The 18,561-nt window shown below is 36.5% G+C and overlaps 2 protein-coding genes and 1 long non-coding RNA gene across 5 annotated transcripts; 1 reads left to right on the top strand and 2 right to left on the bottom strand.

The window, feature by feature from the left end:
- Nucleotide 1: 1 nt before the first annotated feature.
- On the bottom strand, nt 2-3,495 carry LOC106176600 (phospholipase A1 member A). Its single transcript, XM_086994489.1, has 6 exons — nt 3,404-3,495; nt 2,932-3,088; nt 2,353-2,596; nt 1,973-2,059; nt 1,583-1,712; nt 2-140 (listed from the first exon to the last, which is right to left on the bottom strand). The coding sequence occupies exons 2-6, from the start codon at nt 2,953-2,955 to the stop codon at nt 50-52; spliced, it is 576 nt and encodes a 191-aa protein (XP_086850615.1). The 5' UTR covers nt 2,956-3,088; nt 3,404-3,495; the 3' UTR covers nt 2-49.
- A 1,627-nt stretch (nt 3,496-5,122) lies between these two features.
- LOC106176598 (uncharacterized) lies at nt 5,123-14,122 on the top strand. Of its 3 annotated transcripts, none has more exons than XM_086994694.1 (16): nt 5,123-5,344; nt 5,501-5,717; nt 6,086-6,192; nt 6,900-7,053; nt 7,553-7,624; nt 7,897-8,055; nt 8,483-8,581; nt 9,221-9,352; nt 9,709-9,834; nt 10,216-10,338; nt 10,808-10,933; nt 11,722-11,809; nt 12,122-12,225; nt 12,396-12,590; nt 12,899-13,004; nt 13,269-14,122. In XM_086994694.1, exons 1-16 carry the CDS (start codon nt 5,258-5,260, stop codon nt 13,444-13,446), a joined length of 2,073 nt encoding a protein of 690 aa, XP_086850820.1. In that variant the 5' UTR covers nt 5,123-5,257; the 3' UTR covers nt 13,447-14,122. The 3 variants fall into 3 exon arrangements, with proteins under 3 accessions (XP_086850820.1, XP_086850819.1, XP_086850821.1); XM_086994693.1 differs by having other exon boundaries at nt 5,124-5,344; nt 7,882-8,055; XM_086994695.1 differs by lacking the exon at nt 5,501-5,717 and having other exon boundaries at nt 5,124-5,344; nt 7,882-8,055.
- Nucleotides 14,116-15,642, bottom strand: LOC106176590 (uncharacterized). The gene is made up of 3 exons (XR_001239765.2): nt 15,508-15,642; nt 14,942-15,078; nt 14,116-14,300 (listed from the first exon to the last, which is right to left on the bottom strand). It is a non-coding gene; the product is annotated as an uncharacterized LOC106176590 (long non-coding RNA).
- Between the last annotated feature and the right edge of the window lie 2,919 nt (nt 15,643-18,561).

Here is an 18,561-nt window from a genome sequence, read left to right as displayed (position 1 = left end):
ATAAAAGCAATTGTGCAATTTATTGGCAGAAAGAGGGTTTGTCGTTACTTTAACAGAATGTGGATGTGTTTGGAACACTGAGATCTAAACGCCCCTTGGTTCCTTTGGCGTTCACGCCGTAGCCGACCTTGTTACACCCACTGAAACAAAAGACAAATAAAAAACATGAAGTATTTCAACGGTATCAAAATCTTATTTTCTTTTGTTGAATTGCTTTAAAACTTCTTGAACCTCAAATGTTTTTTTTTCTGAAATAAGATTCCAAGTAGAAGAATAATTTTTTTTAAATATAATTTCGGAATTTACTTAAGATTGCTGTAAAAGTCCCAAAAGTCAAATGCCATTCCTAAGTAACACTAAAAAGGTACACAAATTGCATTGTATTAAATAGGTTTAAACTTCATTGATTGACAATCAAAGGCTCTTTAATTGAAAGGTGGAATTTTAAAGGGGGAAACGCTTGGTAAATGAATGATTATATGACAAACGTTCATATTACGTTACATATATTCGGTCTGCTGCTTAGAACGAATTTAAAACGTTTTTGATACACAGTGCATTGATTTTTTCAATGTTACTCTGGAAAGCACAAACACCAATTCAATGGCTATAAATAGTCCCCTTCTTTCTTCTTTCTCTCCAAGAGCACAAGGTCACCTTTTTCAAGTACTATAAATATTTACTCTTTCTCCCCCCCTCCCCTCCACAAAGGACGGGGTCACCGTTTTTAATCACTGTATATATTCCCTCTGTTTCTCTTTAAGAACACGGCAACAACGAGGAGCGTTTGTGCTGCCTTGCTTTGGTAATAATAAATTGTCCGATATTTTCTTTTATTCCTTCATTTCTTTCTTTCTAATTGTTAAGTAATACGCTAAAGGAAATCACACTAGTGTTTAATGACACTTTTATGAAATCAGGCCATGGACGGACACATTAAGACGTAATTGAAGGGGAGGGGATCATCTCAAGAAGGATCGAGCGTACATTTAAAAGAATCCAGAAAATCATGATATATTCATTAATTCAGTAATTCAGAGTCACAAAATTATTTTCCCAAAAGGAAAATGGAAACAATAAAAGGTTGAATGCTTTTTTGTAATGATTGCAAGCAGACGCAATTACACGAATAGCTGTCTCACCTACACCATTCTCACCTACAATATCTACATAAACATGTAGGTCTAGAGTTATGTGGTAGTTAATTTAACATCTTCCTCGTGTCTTTTAAAGACGTAACGAAGCCAAAAAGAATCGTGTTGGGCATTAAAGGAGTAAGAGAACCGCCCTCTGTACTTAAATAAAACAGATGTGATGACAAAATGATCAGTCCTCAAGACAGAGAAAAAGGATTGCGTTCATATTTAAATTAAATAATTAACTATGACGTAAAGTTATATAATCATAGCATGTAACTTCCAATAGCATATAACAAAGCTGATTAAATTTCTATTTTGGATGTATCATTTTATAACTAAATTATAATTAGAGCCATGATAAACAAACGTAAGTTGGTAATCATCAGAATGTTTCCATTAATACTTATGATTATATATCACCATCAACCTTTTATGGTACATACCCGGCTGCATTACAGGCTTTAAAGGCACACCCGCCGTTCACAGACTTCACATAAATATCAATGGCTTTCATATGGGCTGTAACTTGGTTCGCTTCAATGGCTCCGTTGTTGATGTAAAAATCAATGTCGCCTGGTAATACAAACGCAATGCAGGGATTTAACTCGTTTAGTAATCAAAATTTCAAATGGAGAAACTAACAGACGGCAAGCGGGCAGAGACGTAGATTTAAAAAAGGATGCAATATATTCAGTTGCAGACTGAGCGGATCTTGATTTAATGCTAATTTTCGTGTTGGATCAACAGTAGAGATATAAAGTGTTTTTTTTTCCAGAAAAAAATACTACTATGATCCCTGGTCACAAGCATGTAATGTACGGAGAATCTCTTACCTGCAGCAAGAGCAGCGACAGAACTGGTATGTATCACTTGCACCAAGTCTGCGGCTCCTGTATATATGCCAGCGACAGGGTCCAGTGCTAATAAAAACAAAATCCAATTCAGATTTTTCTACAATTTGAACATTGAGATCTCTCTCTCTCTCTCATGCATATTTTCGCCTGTATTTACGTTCGGAAAAGGGCGCTCATGTGCTGAAAAGAATTGTAATTAAGAGAAAAAAAGACTCGATATACACTTAATGGTTTGCTATGATATCTGATCAAATCATGTATCATGTTAACTTTTTTCCATATCCAGGATATCAAAGACTTGTGACAAGATAACTTCTTGTTGTATTTCCATCGTGCTATATACAGGTAGGCTAACCCACCTACAAGCTGCCCAACTTTTATGTTGCCCACATTAATAAGTCCCAAACCAGCCACCTTCATGACATTGGCCCCAAGAGAGTGGCCAATCAGAGTGATACGTTTTGGACTTTGACCCATGGTTGTCATGGTACCCACGAGCCAGCCGACGTCACCGCCCACTGCGTTTGATGACGCAGCCGCAGCGAGCAGATTCGGCGTCTTGGCTCCTGATGCCCAGTCCACCACTATCACATTGGCGTTTTCCTATACAGAAAAATCCAAATATCTTAGATACAGTACATCTAAATAAATAGTGCACTTGTTTACTGTAGATGTATGTGTTTATATGCATAAGGAGACTAACACACACAAGGCAGACGGAAGGATGGACAGACAGGCAGACAGTCAAACACAGGCAGACAGACAGCAGACAGTCAGACACAGGCAGACAGACAGGCAGACAGTCAGACACAGGCAGACAGACAGGCAGACAAGCAGACAGACAGAATGACCGTTAGACAGAAAGTCAATCAGGTAAACATGCATTAAAACATGAACAAAATAATTGCACGCCACACAGAACAGCCAAGAATACGCACTCTTTTCAACAGAGCCTTCACCATGGGAGCAGTAAATGTTTCCCGCCCAGAACCCTGCCAGCCGTGGGAGAAGATGTAGGTATTCTTAGAGGTGTCAAACCCGGCCTTAGTGAACGTCGAGGCGTCCACGGTCACGCACGCTCCATCGGTGTTTTTCCTAAAACGATTTGATGACATAAAGGCGTGCTTCAATATAATTCTACAACCTAGAAATGTTCAATTCAGTTAAGGGGTGCATATATTCATGCTTAATTCTCAAAATATTATTTTTTCCAATGTGATACAGTATATCCTTATGATCAGAAATGCAGTAAATGATAGCAATATGAAATGTAAGACGTAGATATGAACGTCTCATGAATTTAAAAATGGATAGGGACAATTTTGAAAAAGAAAATAGAAGGATGCTACTCCTGGTACTTAACAACACTTTTCTTCATAATCAATAATCAGGGAAACTGAGACCAATCACCTTGTGTATAATCTGAAGTTGGAACTTTTCCCCCAGGCTTGCGGGCATCCTTGGTCCCTCCTGAACAAATGCTGTGCTAAACTGCTGCGGAACGAAGCTTAAGTAAAGGAAAACAGGCGGTGTAGACGCGCGAATAAACTTTGGTTCGCTTTATCATATGAGCGCCATTTAAGTATTTATGTGAATTCGAGAAATTGAAATATACACCGATGGACATGCAACTGGTGAACTATTCAAAAGCTGGCGAAAACTTACAGATCAAATATGTTACAATACTTCAAGAACATATAAACAAATGTGCACTGTAGTCGCTGTATAGCGTCTTATTGTGAAAAATGCTCGTTAGATTATTTTTTCAAAAGTTCTTTCCAATTACACTAAAAGTGGTTTAATCTTCTTCATCTTGACATTTAGAAAATATTAAAGCAAGCTGACTCAGAAAAACCTAATGCCGGATACTTTTAATCCGACTTTTTAAGATAAAAATATTTAGCAAGAATAACATGTATAAATAACAGATGACTAATGATGATATTTGAATTCGAGAAACAAATTTCAAAAAAGTCATAAGATAAATTGAATATCTTAATATTACCACTTCGTGTGTTGGGTACCTGTGTTCTCGGTTCAGAGAGACATGCTGACCGGCGTCATGCACGAGAGAGCTCCCTGACATCCAGGGACCGGCGTGACAGGAATGGGGGTCCTAGGAATAAGTCCGGGGTCACATATAAATAGTACAGGTTAGGGTTAGTCGGAGGTTTGGGATTAGTATATGGGACGAATGCCACCTGTGCAAAGTAATGGGGAAGGGGCTACGGTTCCTAGCGGACTGCCATTCCTGTCACACCGGTCCCCATTGATTTGTGGAGATAATTAAATTTTAATTTCCCTGTCCTAGATTTTGACCCTTTAATTCACGCTGTACCATAACCTTGTATAAAGCCATGGAAAGGAAGGGCGCACTTTCTGTATATACTTGTATATGAATCAGTCAATTTAGTTTTTTGTCTTTCTTTTCTTTTTATGTCCAAATTGATTCTTTGTTATTGAAACCACAAAAGCTCCAACCAGTAATGCATCAAAGCTAATTGTGTCTTAAGCAAAACGGCGTTATAAATTTACCTTTCTGACCAGCTGATATACCTTCTAAATAATGCACATCTTTAAACATTACAATAGAAACTAATCAATTAATTACATTAATAAATAACTTTATATGCACGGGGTCCTTACCCCTTCACTAAAGTAAAATGCCATCTATTTGTCACGTTTTGAATAAAAAGAAAACCTTTCACCCGAAAACTTCAAAGACATGCCAACGAACCGCACAATATAAATGTCCAACAATTGCAGTACAGTGTACAAGTAGTTCATATATACACCATTTCTTGGAGATATTTGCTGTATTTATTCGAGGCTAAATCTGTCACTAAGATGTTACATGTGCAACATGTACTGGTCATTGATATACATGATTTATTTCGGCTGAAAAAAATATTAAGTTTCCCCCCCAAATGAAGTCGCTGACGCAAAATAATGACTAACTTTTCATCTCGTAAGTGGAGTTTGCAAACTCATGATTGTGATAGTTTACTTAGAAATATTTTAAAGCTAATTTGTGTTTGATTGTGAAGAAGGCCATTAAGTAAACATGCGTGACAAGTAATGGCTATGAAAGTGCTATTAGATGGTTATATGAATAGGTAACACAGCCAACGTTGACTTTCAGTTAAGTGAGTTGTCTTAAGATAAACAACGTTTGCATGCAGCACGATAAGGACACATACACATTGAATGCGATTGTCTCTAGTAAAATAACACGTGCTTAATAAGCTTAGAAGGACGATAAACATGAGGTTTCTAGACATTGGAATGCTTCTTGCAATTGGTGCTTGTTATATAAGTTCTGCACCTTTGTCTGACGTCCAGTTTGCACAGGTGAGTAGCATGTGCTGCCGCTCTTTCCCTCTCCCTTTCTCTCTCCTTCTTTATCTCTCTCTACCACTCTTTAAATCTGACTGTCTCGCGTCTTCGCCCATACCTCACCCTAAAGACAATCAACCTATTTGAAAAACGACCGTTCGGTTTTTCCAGGACTTTTTGGTAAAACACGGGTATCTAAGCTCTTCCAAACTTGCGACTGCGTCCGAGTTCCGCGAAGCATTGCAAGACTTCCAGAAGCGCATGCACATTGCCATTTCTGGTGAAGCAGACGATAAAACGTTGGAAGTAATGCGCATGCCTCGTTGTAGCGCCCCTGACCGTTCTCCCATCAATGGCGATGACGAGTTTTCCTTTAACCTTGCCTCAGGTTCGAAATCTCTTATATATATTATTATCATATGTTTAAAGATGTGTTGTAATGCATTTGACCAAGACCAAATTTTCCCAATGTCAAAAATGTGAATAAATGTTGTTTTTACTTTTTCTCATTTTGTCAGGTTGAGAATACACCAAAGCTGAAAATGACATAAGGAAATAACCATTTCAGAACACTCTTTGACTATATTTCTAAAATCGTTGTAAAATGACAAGCAGAAACATAGACACAGATGCAGCTAATGCGCATGCGTGCAGGTGAATTCCTATGTGCTTTTACATGACCCAGTGCACATTTGAACACTTTTATTATTATTATTATTATTATTATTATTATTATTATTATTATTAATATGCAAGGCATAAGTGAACGATGGTACAAGTGGAAGCTCACCTGGTCTATAGGCCCATACACCAAGGATATGAGCAGAAAACAACAAGAGCAGATGGTCGGTAGGGCGTACAAGGTAATATTAATGAATCCTCTCCATCCGGTCATTGATAATAGAGTCCTATGTGTTTGTAACCACCTAGCCTGGCTTATAGAAAAATCCCACTTTTTAAGTACTCTTTTCACTAGTTATAAATTGCATTCATTAACTTCACCAAAATCATTAACTTGTTGTCACTACTATAAACAGCTAGTCAGGTGAACACTTTTGTTATTAATTTATTAAATATTTACATTTTTACTTGTTCACCTATTTTATTTATTAACTTATTATTATTATCCTTGCACATTTGTGACAAAAGTCAGGGATCATGTTATCCAGCCCATTTGTGCGTCCGTGCGCTTGTGCTTCGATGCGTTACTAATCTTTGCTATCCTCAAAGGCCATCCACTGCGAAAATTTTAAGTTTTGCTTTCTTCTTGCAGACCATCAGAGTGATGAAGTTCAAAATCTGGGGATTGACCAATCATCAGCATTGTGGATGGGCCATGCAGTCAGTCATTTATTTATTTTACATTAAGCGATATCATTCATGCTGTTCCTATGAAGATCACTTGCGGTTATATAACATACTGAGCCCTGGCATTGTCATAAATATCGAAGGATTGAGGTCCATGAAATGAGCTACTCCTTACAGTGTGAGGATATGAAGTGGCCACCCACTGTCACCATCTAGTTATTATTATTATTATTATTATTATTATTATTATTATTATTTCCAGGCCTGGTCAGATATAAGTCGTTTACAAATTTCAAAGGCACCACAAGGAAGTCAAGGTGACCTGAAAGTCAAGTTTGTCACCGGAAACCATGGCGATCTGTTTCCCTTTGATAAATCTTCTTTTGCGCACGCCTTTTGGCCGGGGTTATTCCCAGGTATAATTTTCATTTTTCCAGTCTGAACTGCACTGTATATTTTAACACATGTTTTGTATACGTTTTTAAAGAATCACGTTAGGTAGCACTTGTTATACTCACAAACCGGTTTTGATTTCATCCTATTTGGTCTGCACTGACGTCACAAGATGCCCTTGGTGCCCTCAGTGTTGGTGAAATTGTGTTTCTTCCTCCTAACTGTTGCATATTAGTTTGTGACAAAAAGAACACGTGTTTCACGTGTTTCCTTATTAGCATAACCAAACTCATGAATCTTTATCAAAATGATCAACTAATACAGTTTTGGTTTAAAACCATTTTTGATGTTATAAAATAATATGTTTATTATTATAATTTTATCGCCTATATATCTTTTAAAACGATTTTGTATTTCTTTACATTTTACTCTATTTTAAAATAAGATTGCACACCTCTTTACAAATAGTCCTTCAAAATTTAGAGGCATTTATATAATTTCATGTTGTAAAATTTTGAGTAGGCACTAATTTTAATGGAGAAGTTCACATGAACGATGCTCTGAAATGGCGTGATGCCGCTAAAGATCCCAAAAGTGAGTATCTATTTTTTTTTCTTATGCATAATTTCAGTACATGTAGTGTGTCAAAATTATAAAAAAAAAAAAAAAAAAAAACAGATTAACATTTGATTCCAGCTGGTTTATGACGTCATTTCTCTGTAACATTCTTAATGGTCAGCACAAAAATGTGCACAGAAACACTCAGTATGAAACTTTAAATACATCTATTAAAAACTGTATGAGGTCTAGACCGGTAGAGGGCAGTACTTCCTTTAATCTCCTCTGAACAGCTCTTCTATTCAAAGCTGGTTGGGACGGGTACCCTGTGTTGCTCCACGAGATTGGTCACGCCCTGGGGATTTGGCATTCCGAGGATCCCTCCGCCGTCATGTGGCCCTTGACCTACCACCAGGGACCACTGAAACCTCAGGCAGATGATATTGCCGCCATGCAGACCATATATGGTAAGTCACTGAAACCTCAGAAAGACGATATCCTCGCCTTGCAGACCACTCAATGAAACCTCAGACAGACGATATCGACGCCATGCAGACTATAAATGGGCGCAATTAGAGTAATTGTCACAGCTTGGCGGTATTTTCAATACTTTTCCTGAATTAGGTCTCAACTACCGAGAGAAAATGTCGACTTTACATAGCCCAATCATGGTTTGAATAGGTCAAGTACCTAAAACTAATGAAACAACAGGGAAATGTGCACTGCAAATTGCATATCATACTCCAGATCATACGAGCATGCATAAATACTAACAACCCGTAAGGTAATAAAATAAGTTTCCAAAAGAACATCGGATCTGATAAATTATCAATTGATATGACGTGCAAGTATTCTAAAACGCAAGGCACAATCTGTATCACGATCACTTTCTAGGATCACCCAGTGCAGCCGACGTATGCAAGGGACCAGCTGTTTGGCCGTGTGACTCCTACCATGAGATACGGTACGGAGTTGTTCACAGATATTGCAAAGGTAAGGTTCTAAATACATGCGTACACACCCACACATACACACACATAGGTTTACGGGCACGGAACACAAACACACAGAGAGAAGGAGAGAGAGAGGGGGGGGGAAGAGATGGAGAGAGAGGTAACCTTTGTTAGTAAAACAACACGCATTAAGAGAACGTCGGAGACACAGAAATGCCTTACTGCATTATGTTTTCATAAGACACACACTCACACACATACGCACACTCACACACAAACACACACACCCGCGGATTAATAAAATACTGACCATAATTTGACCCCTTTGCTATTCAAATACCACAACATCAATTTAATAAGTATGGAAAACACGTTTGTTTAGGTTTACATGTTGTGCGTGACTTCTGTTGCAGGCCTAATTTAAACTAAAAACAACAACAACAACAAAAAAAAAAAAAAAAAAAAAAAAAAACAGTATACTGCTCTGCTCTGTACAAAATTGCTATCTATTTGATATGTAAACTTAGTACAATTTTTGGAATGGATTAAGTGACAGTTAAATTGTTGATTCTTAAAAGAATAAAACCTATAAACTGGGAGACCGAATGCTTATCAAAAAATGTCAAATTACTGTAATAATAATAATAATAATAATAATAAAGGAAGGTTGTGTTTCAAGCGCCGGCGCCGCTGAACGAAGCAAACAACTGTGGATGTGAACGACAGTGTGAGATTCTGGAGGAGAACGCAGGTCCACTGAACCGCTTCTGCCGCTGTGAGCAAGTTTTGAAAACAAATGACGCGGTAAAAGGCAAGTTTTTCACTATAGTACTCTATGAATCTAGCAGAAGATCTGTAGAAGTTGGTAGATTCATATGAGAGAACGTTCATCCGGTTGTCACAAAATAAATAAATGCACATGAAATAATGTGCAAAAATATTGTTCGTATCTCTTCCATTTCATGATTCATTTAAGAAATCAGTGACAGACACGTGCTTTGAGCATCGCTTGCATTTCTGGGGGGGGGGGGGGAGTCGAGGCAGAAATTCAACATGACTTAAATTTGACACGAGTGGAGAAAAAACTATTTTCAGTGTCAATTTGTCAGTAGATCAATTCATGACCCAGAGAGTAAGCCGGGTTGTATTAAAGACTGATATTTTCAGAGAGGTGCACGGCCAGCATTCAGAAGTTTGCTTGCAGAAACGGCAAATGTATCCCACGTTCAAACGTGTGTAACAAAATCAACAACTGTGGAGACAGGTCGGACGAGGCGGATTGCGTGAGCACAGGTGAGACGGTGAACACAGGTAAAGACAGTGGGCACAAGTAAGGCGGTGAGCACAGGTGAGACAGTGAGCACAGGGGCGACGGTGAGCACAATTAAGTCCATGTGCACCGGTAAGAACGTGAACACAGGCAAGCCAATGAGAACAGGTAGATGATGGTTGGACAAAAATCAATTTAATTTAGATGGCATTTTTACAATACTGAATATAAGTAACATGCTAATGCATTTTTTGTGGGGATGCACTTTTTAAAGCTGTGACAATGTGGGAATAGTCACCACCCCCTTCACAGTGTGACTATAAAAAATTTACCACCTGGATAGCCTATTACAAGTAGGAATGTATCGTCAATTGTAATAACTGGCCGTCCTTTCTGCACTTCAGCTCCGTGTGGTGCCACCCAGTTCCGCTGCAGCAATGGGCGGTGTATACCGTCCGCCCTGGTGTGTGACGGCGCCTACCACTGTGCAGACAAGTCAGATGAACGCGTGTGCCGTCTTCATTCAGGTTTGTTATTTGATAACTTGATTGGACGGATAGAGCGCCCTTATTTGTATCAAGTTTATGGTTCTTATGGTCATAGGCTGACGGTGAAAGGGGGGGGGGCGCTTAGGAGGATATTTGATAAATATTATTCATTTGAAACTTAATAAAGTTGTAAATTTTTTACCAAGCATATATACAAAAATGATCTTATTTCGATTGTGAACATTAACATTTCATATTAATGAAAACATAAGCGAAGCATATGTATATATATATTTTTTTCTTTATTGAAAGGCATCTCTTTCAATTAATTTTAAATTTCAATAAACCATATTGCATTCCTTTGTACTAATAACAGACTATTCAGAAACCTCTTCTACATTTATCATGAGCCATATGTTTTAGAAATAGAGTCTGCACGGGGACATTTTGGGAGGTCTTAATGTAAAACTATCTTATATTCTTCAAAATTCATCACTAAATGCCTTAGGACGCTGCGGAATGCCTGGTTACACGCTCTGCACTGACGACACCTTGCGGTGTATTCCAAACCGCTGGGTATGTGACGGCGTGCCTTTTTGTCTTGACAAGTCTGATGAAAGAAACTGTCCGTCAAGTAGGTGGTGCATTAATAAGCTAATTTATTAATTATTTAGATAAATAAATAATTTATTTATATATTTATTTGTTTGTTTGATTGTATGACTATTTCTTTACTTATCTATTTATTTGATGATTTTTGCCCCGATGGTGCTATCCTTTTATCTTAGAACCTGGATTAAGCGTATTTAGTAAGCTTTTCAGTGGACAAAAAGAAAACAACATCTAGGTTTTTAGCTGCAAAAGGCCTATTGCAATACGATACACGTTCATATTATTTTTTTCGCTATGAACTCAAAACGTATTGGCTCAAAAATACACACTTTCCTAGACAGGGGATCTTCATTTATAACTGTCAGAATATCATTCCTGTGAGGTTCAAAGACGCTTATACCATGCCATTTGTTTTTGTAGTTATGGATAAAGCAGGTGTATTTGTCTCTAATTTAAATAGTCTTTGTGATTCAATAAAACGGCACACCAAAGAAAAAAGACGGAGTGCCATTTCTAATGAAAATACTTATTTCACAATGCGACCATGGCTGCTAACTGTACCTAGCCATGGCTGAAAGCTGTCAGGCTGGTTATTCAACATACATGTAGAGACCGAAGTCCCGCCAATTCTTCACACAAATTACCATGTCCCAATGACACAATTACATTTAGATATGTGCGTTTATTATGAACCAATCGTTCGACAAACCCTCTCTAAAATTCCAATTGACAAATGAATTAAGGTATTTACGGTTTAAGTCCCAGTCTATGTATAATATGAGAGTGGTGTTAAATTTCCTTAAACTTTAGGGTCAGACGGCGGTTGGTCAAACTGGTTTGTGGTTACTGCATGTCCAGATAAACCACGTTGTGGAGACACAATAATATTGCGTAGAAGGTAAGAAGATGATCTCGCGTTTTTATAAAGCTTGTCATTCAGCTTGTATTATTATTATTATTATTATTATTATTATTATTATTATTATTATTTGTATTAGAAATGGTAATTGTCGCCATTATAAACTTCTCTGATTATGACGGGAGTACACGAACCATACCACACAATTATTAAATGAAACCAGGAACGCCTACCAGGTCAATAATACTATCAACTATAGCATCGATTGCGTGACATCAATAGCGTGACATTAATAAGTAACTCTTACAGACTGAAGAAATGGAAATGAATGAAATAATTATTATATTCAAGGTGCAATAATCCTGCTCCATCTCCAGGAAAGCTCCCTTGTCTTGGTGCTACTTACAGAGAAGAACCATGCTTAAGAAGCTGCGGGAGAACCAGGGCACAGTTAGGTAAGCTGAATTTTTTTTTTACCACGATAATTACTATTTTCTGATATTGAATTTGGTTTGCAGCGTTTTATCCGACCTTCACAAGTATTAAGAGTTAAGAAACACAAATTTGCAGTTGTTTTATGAATATGTGAAACACATGCAAACGCCTCAAATAAAGGTCCTTTCAGTTGCCATCTGGAGCTCTTGGGCACCTTATAGCTGTTACAAAGGCGTCAACGGTTCAGAGGGATGTGGGCAGTACGGGCTAGAGGTGGCGACACGGTCTTGTAGACTTCGCGGAAAACGTGTTTCAGAAGAGCAGTGCGGTGGTGGAATTGGAGCAAAAACGTCACTTGGGAAGTGCATGAAAACATGCATCAATTGTAAGTAACATGTACATGTACCGAGGAAAACTGAAGGCTTCATTAATGTATTGCTTTTGACTAATAAGACTTGAAATTAGAGTGATAATGTGAAAAAAGAGACAGGAGAAACATTTGCAGACTCTTTGTCAGTGTTCGACAGCGTATCATTTGTACTCGTATATTAATATTTCTTCATTTCTTAACATGTCATTTCCAAAAAGGTATAACCTAGCATTATTTTTTAATATAATATGTAAGGGCGGTATGTATTTATTTATGTATGATTGTGCTCTTAATTTACGGTTTCATTTTTCATGTTGAATAAGATGAGAAGTTTAAGAAGAGATATCCATGGTTAGGGGGAGGCTGTTACCTGCAATGTAACAATGGAGGCACCTGCGTCTTTAACGACGAAGATGAACCAGTTTGTAGGTAAGTCAGCTCATCAAACACAATGCAGAAGCTAGAACACAAATGAAAATACATGCACCATATATATATATATATATATATATATATATATATATATATATATATATATATATATAAAGAAAAAGAAAAATTAATATATGGATTCCGTATATATACAAGCCGCTTAATTGTTTTTTTTTTCTAAATAGTATCTTTCTAATTTTGGGCGATATCTCTCAGCACTTATATAAACCTATTCATCACCTTATTTTACATTCCCTGCAGCTGTAGAAGTGGTTTCAGTGGTGAACAGTGCATGACACGGCTGAGCAATGAATGCCGTAAAACGTGTGGCAATGGTGGCACGTGCGTGATGACCTTGATTGACGACTACTGCGAATGCCCGGATGGGTACAGGGGAAAACTTTGTGAAAAAAGAATAAAGCCAGGAATTCGTACTTGAAATGTTCCAAGATAATGTTTGGTTCTTATGAATTCTTCATGTCGGTAATGTCAAAATGTGTGCCGGTGGTTGAATGAGTACTGACTCAGGTTTAAAGCCGCTTTATCACCCACCAATGCAGGGCTTTGTAATTTGTTGAAAATCGTCTACGGACCTACCCGTACTTGTAACTTGGTTCAGATCGGCAGCCCACTGAACTTGTAGAAAATAATATTTTTCTTATTTGATATCTGAATTGTTCCTTATTATTATTATTATTATTATTATTATTATTATTATTATTATTATGCACGTTTTAGTTTATATTCATATCAAGATTATTTTAGCGATGTGTGTTTGCTACAAAGTAGAAATTTAAAAGAATTGAGATAAATTTCTATAAAAATGAAATGTGTTCGAAAAACTTATTTTCAGTGTTTTTCTGTTTAGTTTTTAATCACGAAGCATTAAATAGTTTTTAAACAACCAGAAATACTTCTGCAATAAATATTTCTAATCGAGGCATTTGACAAATAATGAAAAAAATTATATTTATAATGCAGGAAACATGGAATGATCTACAACATTTGTGAAAGAAACATTGGTATTTCAACTATTTTTTTTTTTATTTTTTGGAATATTCGGGCAGATGCGTATTAAGCATTCAAATGACAACAACGTTAACAATGGTTTAAAGCTTTGACGATGCAGTAAATACAGCGTATTTACTACAATCTTTATTGTGACCACTTATTGTTTAACTCAAAATTCACAAAAAGTCCAAATATTGCAGCTTTACATTTAGCTTAGTGACTAGCTTCCTGTTTTCTTTAATATGTCCAACTGGTCATGTTTCCTCTCGACGGGAGGCTATTCTGAAAACAAAACAAAAAAAAATATATTGTAAATATGAACTGTAAAATATTAAATCGTTCCATTAAACTGATCATTTAGAATACGGATTCATTTCTTTTTAATTTGCCTGTACGGATGCTCATTCTGAAGGTTGTATTAGACTATGTCACAAAAGAATCGGGGTATCGACAGCCGGATATAACAATCGGAGTATGTAACATACGCACGCACAGGCTGGTTATCTCGTTCCCCTCTCACCTCACTTTCCTTCCCAACCTCTCTCTTTCTCTCTCTCTCTCTCTTTTAACACACAAACACACACGCACTCACACTCACGAACACCATGGCCATCTCTCTCTCTCTCTAAAATGATTTTAAAAGTTCATCTCGTTATTTCTTTCGGTCTTTAAACTGATACCTTTGAGCAATCTGTATTTGTAAGTTTAAATAATTATCTGTGGTGCTGGTATCCCTTGTGTTTATGAGCCATTAATTCACTCTCACAATTTCTCACAACAATATCACCCAATTGCTTTGTGGAATTTACTCCTCGGTTTAGCAGTCTCAGCTTAGCACAATAATGAAAATCTCTATGTAAAACAGATAGCTAGCAGAATATGTATTAGTGAAAATACTGCCATGAACAATGTGATCACTGAACCTTTTATTTTGGGTGATCGTCTGCACCACAGCGGCAGTTGGGGTACGTTCCGACGCAGTAGCAACTCCCATGGTCGCTACTACAAGTCTGACCACAGCATTCGCACGTAGCAAGCTTCGCAATTTGCCCGGCTGTGTCTACATAAAAATAAAAATACAAAGATAAACATGTTTCCTAAAGTCCATGGTGGATATTTATTTTGTGAGAAAGTTCTAGATTCAAATGTTAGTGGAGTAAAGAAGCACAGTGAGAGTAAAATTTATGTTCTTTCCAATGTCACTTAAAAACGATGCCAGTTATTCCCGGCATGATCGATGCCCTTTCCGAATACATGTTTTTGGTCAAGATTCTTTATCATTCTTTACTGCCGTTTGTACAGAAGGTGGGGTTGACAAAAGTATTGAACTTTTTTGCTTGAAGGTGAAAAATGGCTGGGTTTTATTTGTCAGGTTTTTCAATTAGTATTTTTTTGAAAACCGGTTAGTTACTTCACTATAACATAAGAGACCAATGCGTTGCCCTTACATAACACTTGTTATTATGGAAGCATCACTCGTATCACTCACCTTCTATGGCAACAGTGGCAAAGAGCACCAAAAGCACAAGAACGGCGCACGACTTCATTTTTCTCCAATGAAGCAGTCCTAGCAAAAGACTAAACTCTCTAAATCTTCTCTAGTAAGAGGCTTGCTATCTTACGCGACCCAAGCCGCTATTTATACGTTTCTGTGCAAACAAATGTCAATCAATCTTCAGCAAGGAAACATACAAAATAGGATCGCCATGAAATATGGTCTCAGTAAGATATTTTCTGTTTCAAAAATTTCCTGAATCATAAATACTGTTATGCAATGAAACCATTATCATTTGTCATAGCGTCTTCCAACAACACACGCGCTCTCACTTTTTCTTTTTTCTCTTTTTTAGTTAAATAACTTTGTAATCATGGTGCTGTTTTCATTGATAAAAATAACCATTTCAATACAGACAAATAACACCTTCAATTTCCATCGTCATTTTAAGATTCTAAAGCATTTACTCGTTTGCTGAACCCCATCTTACTCTGTTTAGAATCTTATTCTGTTGTATCTAACTGAACGAACAAATTAAAAATTTTCAAGAACATCTGTTAATTAATTATTTTAAAAAAAAAATTAGCTCCTGCGGATGCGCGAGTAAGATTAACCTTCGGGCGAAACATTATTTGTTCAACATTTGAAAAATTCCTTTAAAATATCTTGCACTAATGTAAATGAAATGCATGTCAGAGTTAAGACGTTGTTTATTATTATTATTATTATTATAATTATTATTATTATTATTATTATTATTATTATTATTATTATTATTATTATTATTAATTTTTTATTATATTTTATATATTACTGATTTTTAGTATTCTTAATCAATATGTTTCATTTTTTACGAGAAGCTGACACCTATACCTCAATGCCTCATTAAGAAAAAAAATTAGACGACTTCTCATGTTTCCTTTTGTTTTTCCTATTATATTTCATCCCCAGCACTTCATAACAAAAATCAGACCCAGTCGTTGTGTTTGTCTTTTACAGAAATCTAGAAGATTCACTGCTTTTGAATATTGGGGAAATGTACATGACGTTGTATTTGATACACACCAAACATCTCTACAAAACACATGCATTAGTCCTATCGCTAATTTTCTGACTGATGATATATATGCCAATATCTTCAAATTATATGTAATTCACTGGAGTTTTCATTTTGAACTTTGTATGTATTTATGTATGTAATGGTTTTCTACTCTCTTAAAGATCGGATTTAAACAGTTAATTTTTTCTTTCAAATAGTAGTTGGCAATGATGTATTATAAGGATATAATTCAGATTACGATGAAATATGGTCCCAGCAAGTCATTTTGATTTCAAACATTTCCTTAATCATTTATATACAGCGTTACGCAATTAAATCATCATCATTTGTCAAATCAACCTCTTGAAATAAAAGTGTACTCACACTATTTCTTTTTCTTCATTAACAGTTCTTAACTTAAACAATTTTGCAAACAGTAATACTTTTCCGTCGTGGTTAATGTGCAATTTTTATAACACACATATTATAGACGCAGAGTGCATTGCTTCTTAAAAGTAATGCACTTTACGATTCAGTAAAACTGTGGATCAAATAAAACATGTGCTGTTTCTTTGATGAAAAATATCTGCCGCCGTCACAGTTTTACTTTCCGTCTTATCTAGTGAAAAGATATTTTTCACAAAACGACCCACATAGTGTTGCAAATTGAACTTAACTTTGAATAGCGTGAAAGTTATCAGACTAGGTTGATTTTAACATCAAAAGTAAACTACCCCTCATCGTTTTTTCACACGTTTGATTAAGTCTTAAAGTCAAATTCCGATTATTAAAAAAATTTAAATGAATAACCTTGCGCGCGTTACACGTCACAGGACTTGCGTAACTACCCACGTGCTACGATTTTTCCCTTGGGCGGGCGTCAAGTGGACATTTTGTACAGGAGCAATGCAAAGATGGGTGAGAACGATACGTTGTTTTTAACCGAAGACGATGTCCCCGGGGCGAAACTGCCTACACCAAAAGTAAAGGATCATACGTTGTTTTGATGCGGTTAGCCTGTCAGTGGCGAGTTAGGCAGAAAAGAGCAGCACTGATAGCAAGGTACTGTGTACACGTGAATCGGCAAAGTTAATGATAATTTCATGTTGCAAAAGCATAATTAAATTAGTTAGTTATTTTCCAAATGATATTATTTGAATAGCAGATACATAGGTCAAACTAACAATATTATAAAATTTTGATGACACTGAAAATCACAACCTGCGGTGCACGATAGGTTGAGGATGACACTGCCACAGCAAGTAATGCATGAAATTTTGTTGCATATCACCCTATGCTTGTGTCGTTGTTAACTTTGCGGTATTATTGCTGCTTAAATTAATACCTGATGTTATTTCTCAGGCTACCAAGTACGTATCAACTTTTTTGTGGCAATTAACATCCATGTTCCATCATGTGTGCAGGTTGTTTATTATTATTATTATTGTTATTATTATTTGTTCAAGCAAATTTTGATAAAGTGGCTATGCTTTAACAAGAGAAAGTCAAAATTTATGCTGAAGTTTAAAAGATTAAATCATCACTAGTATGTACAATTATAGCTATTTGATTATGCATATTTGATTTTCAATTATTTTGATTATGGTATGAGGTTTCTGCCTTTTTCTCTCGCCCTGAAATCAATATATAACAAGTAAATTGATAGTGCTTTATTACAATTTTTGCTGTATACTTTCAGATGCAAAAACTGTGTAGCAGTAAGTAAAGCTGTAGAGATTGATGTGAGCAAAGACAAGGGGAAATGGCATCAGAGAAACTAGGAGAACAAGATAATGTAGATCCATCATCACAGCAAGGGTAGTTGGTGTGATCTTGTCCCTGAAGCTGTGCCACAAGTTTTCAACTGGTTGAGTCTTTACTAAGACAAGCTGCTGCGGTGTGAATAGCAATATGTACATTCAGGTTATATGTGGTAGATTTATGACAAAAGAAACCTTCATAATATACTTTAAAGGAGTTATCCTTGCGTCTATGCCTCCTCAAATGTA

This window comes from Lingula anatina, chromosome 8, assembly GCF_051362555.1.
Source record: "Lingula anatina isolate TDL-2025a chromosome 8, LinAna3.0, whole genome shotgun sequence".
In the NCBI taxonomy this organism is placed as follows: domain Eukaryota; kingdom Metazoa; phylum Brachiopoda; class Lingulata; order Lingulida; family Lingulidae; genus Lingula; species Lingula anatina.
The sequence above is the reverse complement of the archived record's forward strand: the minus strand, read 5'-3'. Positions and strand labels throughout refer to the sequence as shown.

What these genes read in the sequence shown, in the direction of transcription:
- LOC106176600 (XM_086994489.1), bottom strand. Translation starts at nt 2,955, where the DNA reads ATGGTGAAGGCTCTGTTGAAAAGA. An exon ending in AAAAGTTGGGCAGCTTGTAG is followed by an intron (nt 2,060 to 2,352) that starts GTGGGTTAGCCT and finishes TGTTTTTATTAG; the next exon opens with CACTGGACCCTGTCGCTGGC. An exon ending in AAAGCCTGTAATGCAGCCGG is followed by an intron (nt 141 to 1,582) that starts GTATGTACCATA and finishes CTTTTGTTTCAG; the next exon opens with TGGGTGTAACAAGGTCGGCT.
- LOC106176598 (XM_086994693.1), top strand. Translation starts at nt 5,258, where the DNA reads ATGAGGTTTCTAGACATTGGAATGCTTCTTGCAATTGGTGCTTGTTAT. An exon ending in TTGGCCGGGGTTATTCCCAG is followed by an intron (nt 7,054 to 7,552) that starts GTATAATTTTCA and finishes AATTTTGAGTAG; the next exon opens with GCACTAATTTTAATGGAGAA. An exon ending in AACAAATGACGCGGTAAAAG is followed by an intron (nt 9,353 to 9,708) that starts GCAAGTTTTTCA and finishes TGATATTTTCAG; the next exon opens with AGAGGTGCACGGCCAGCATT.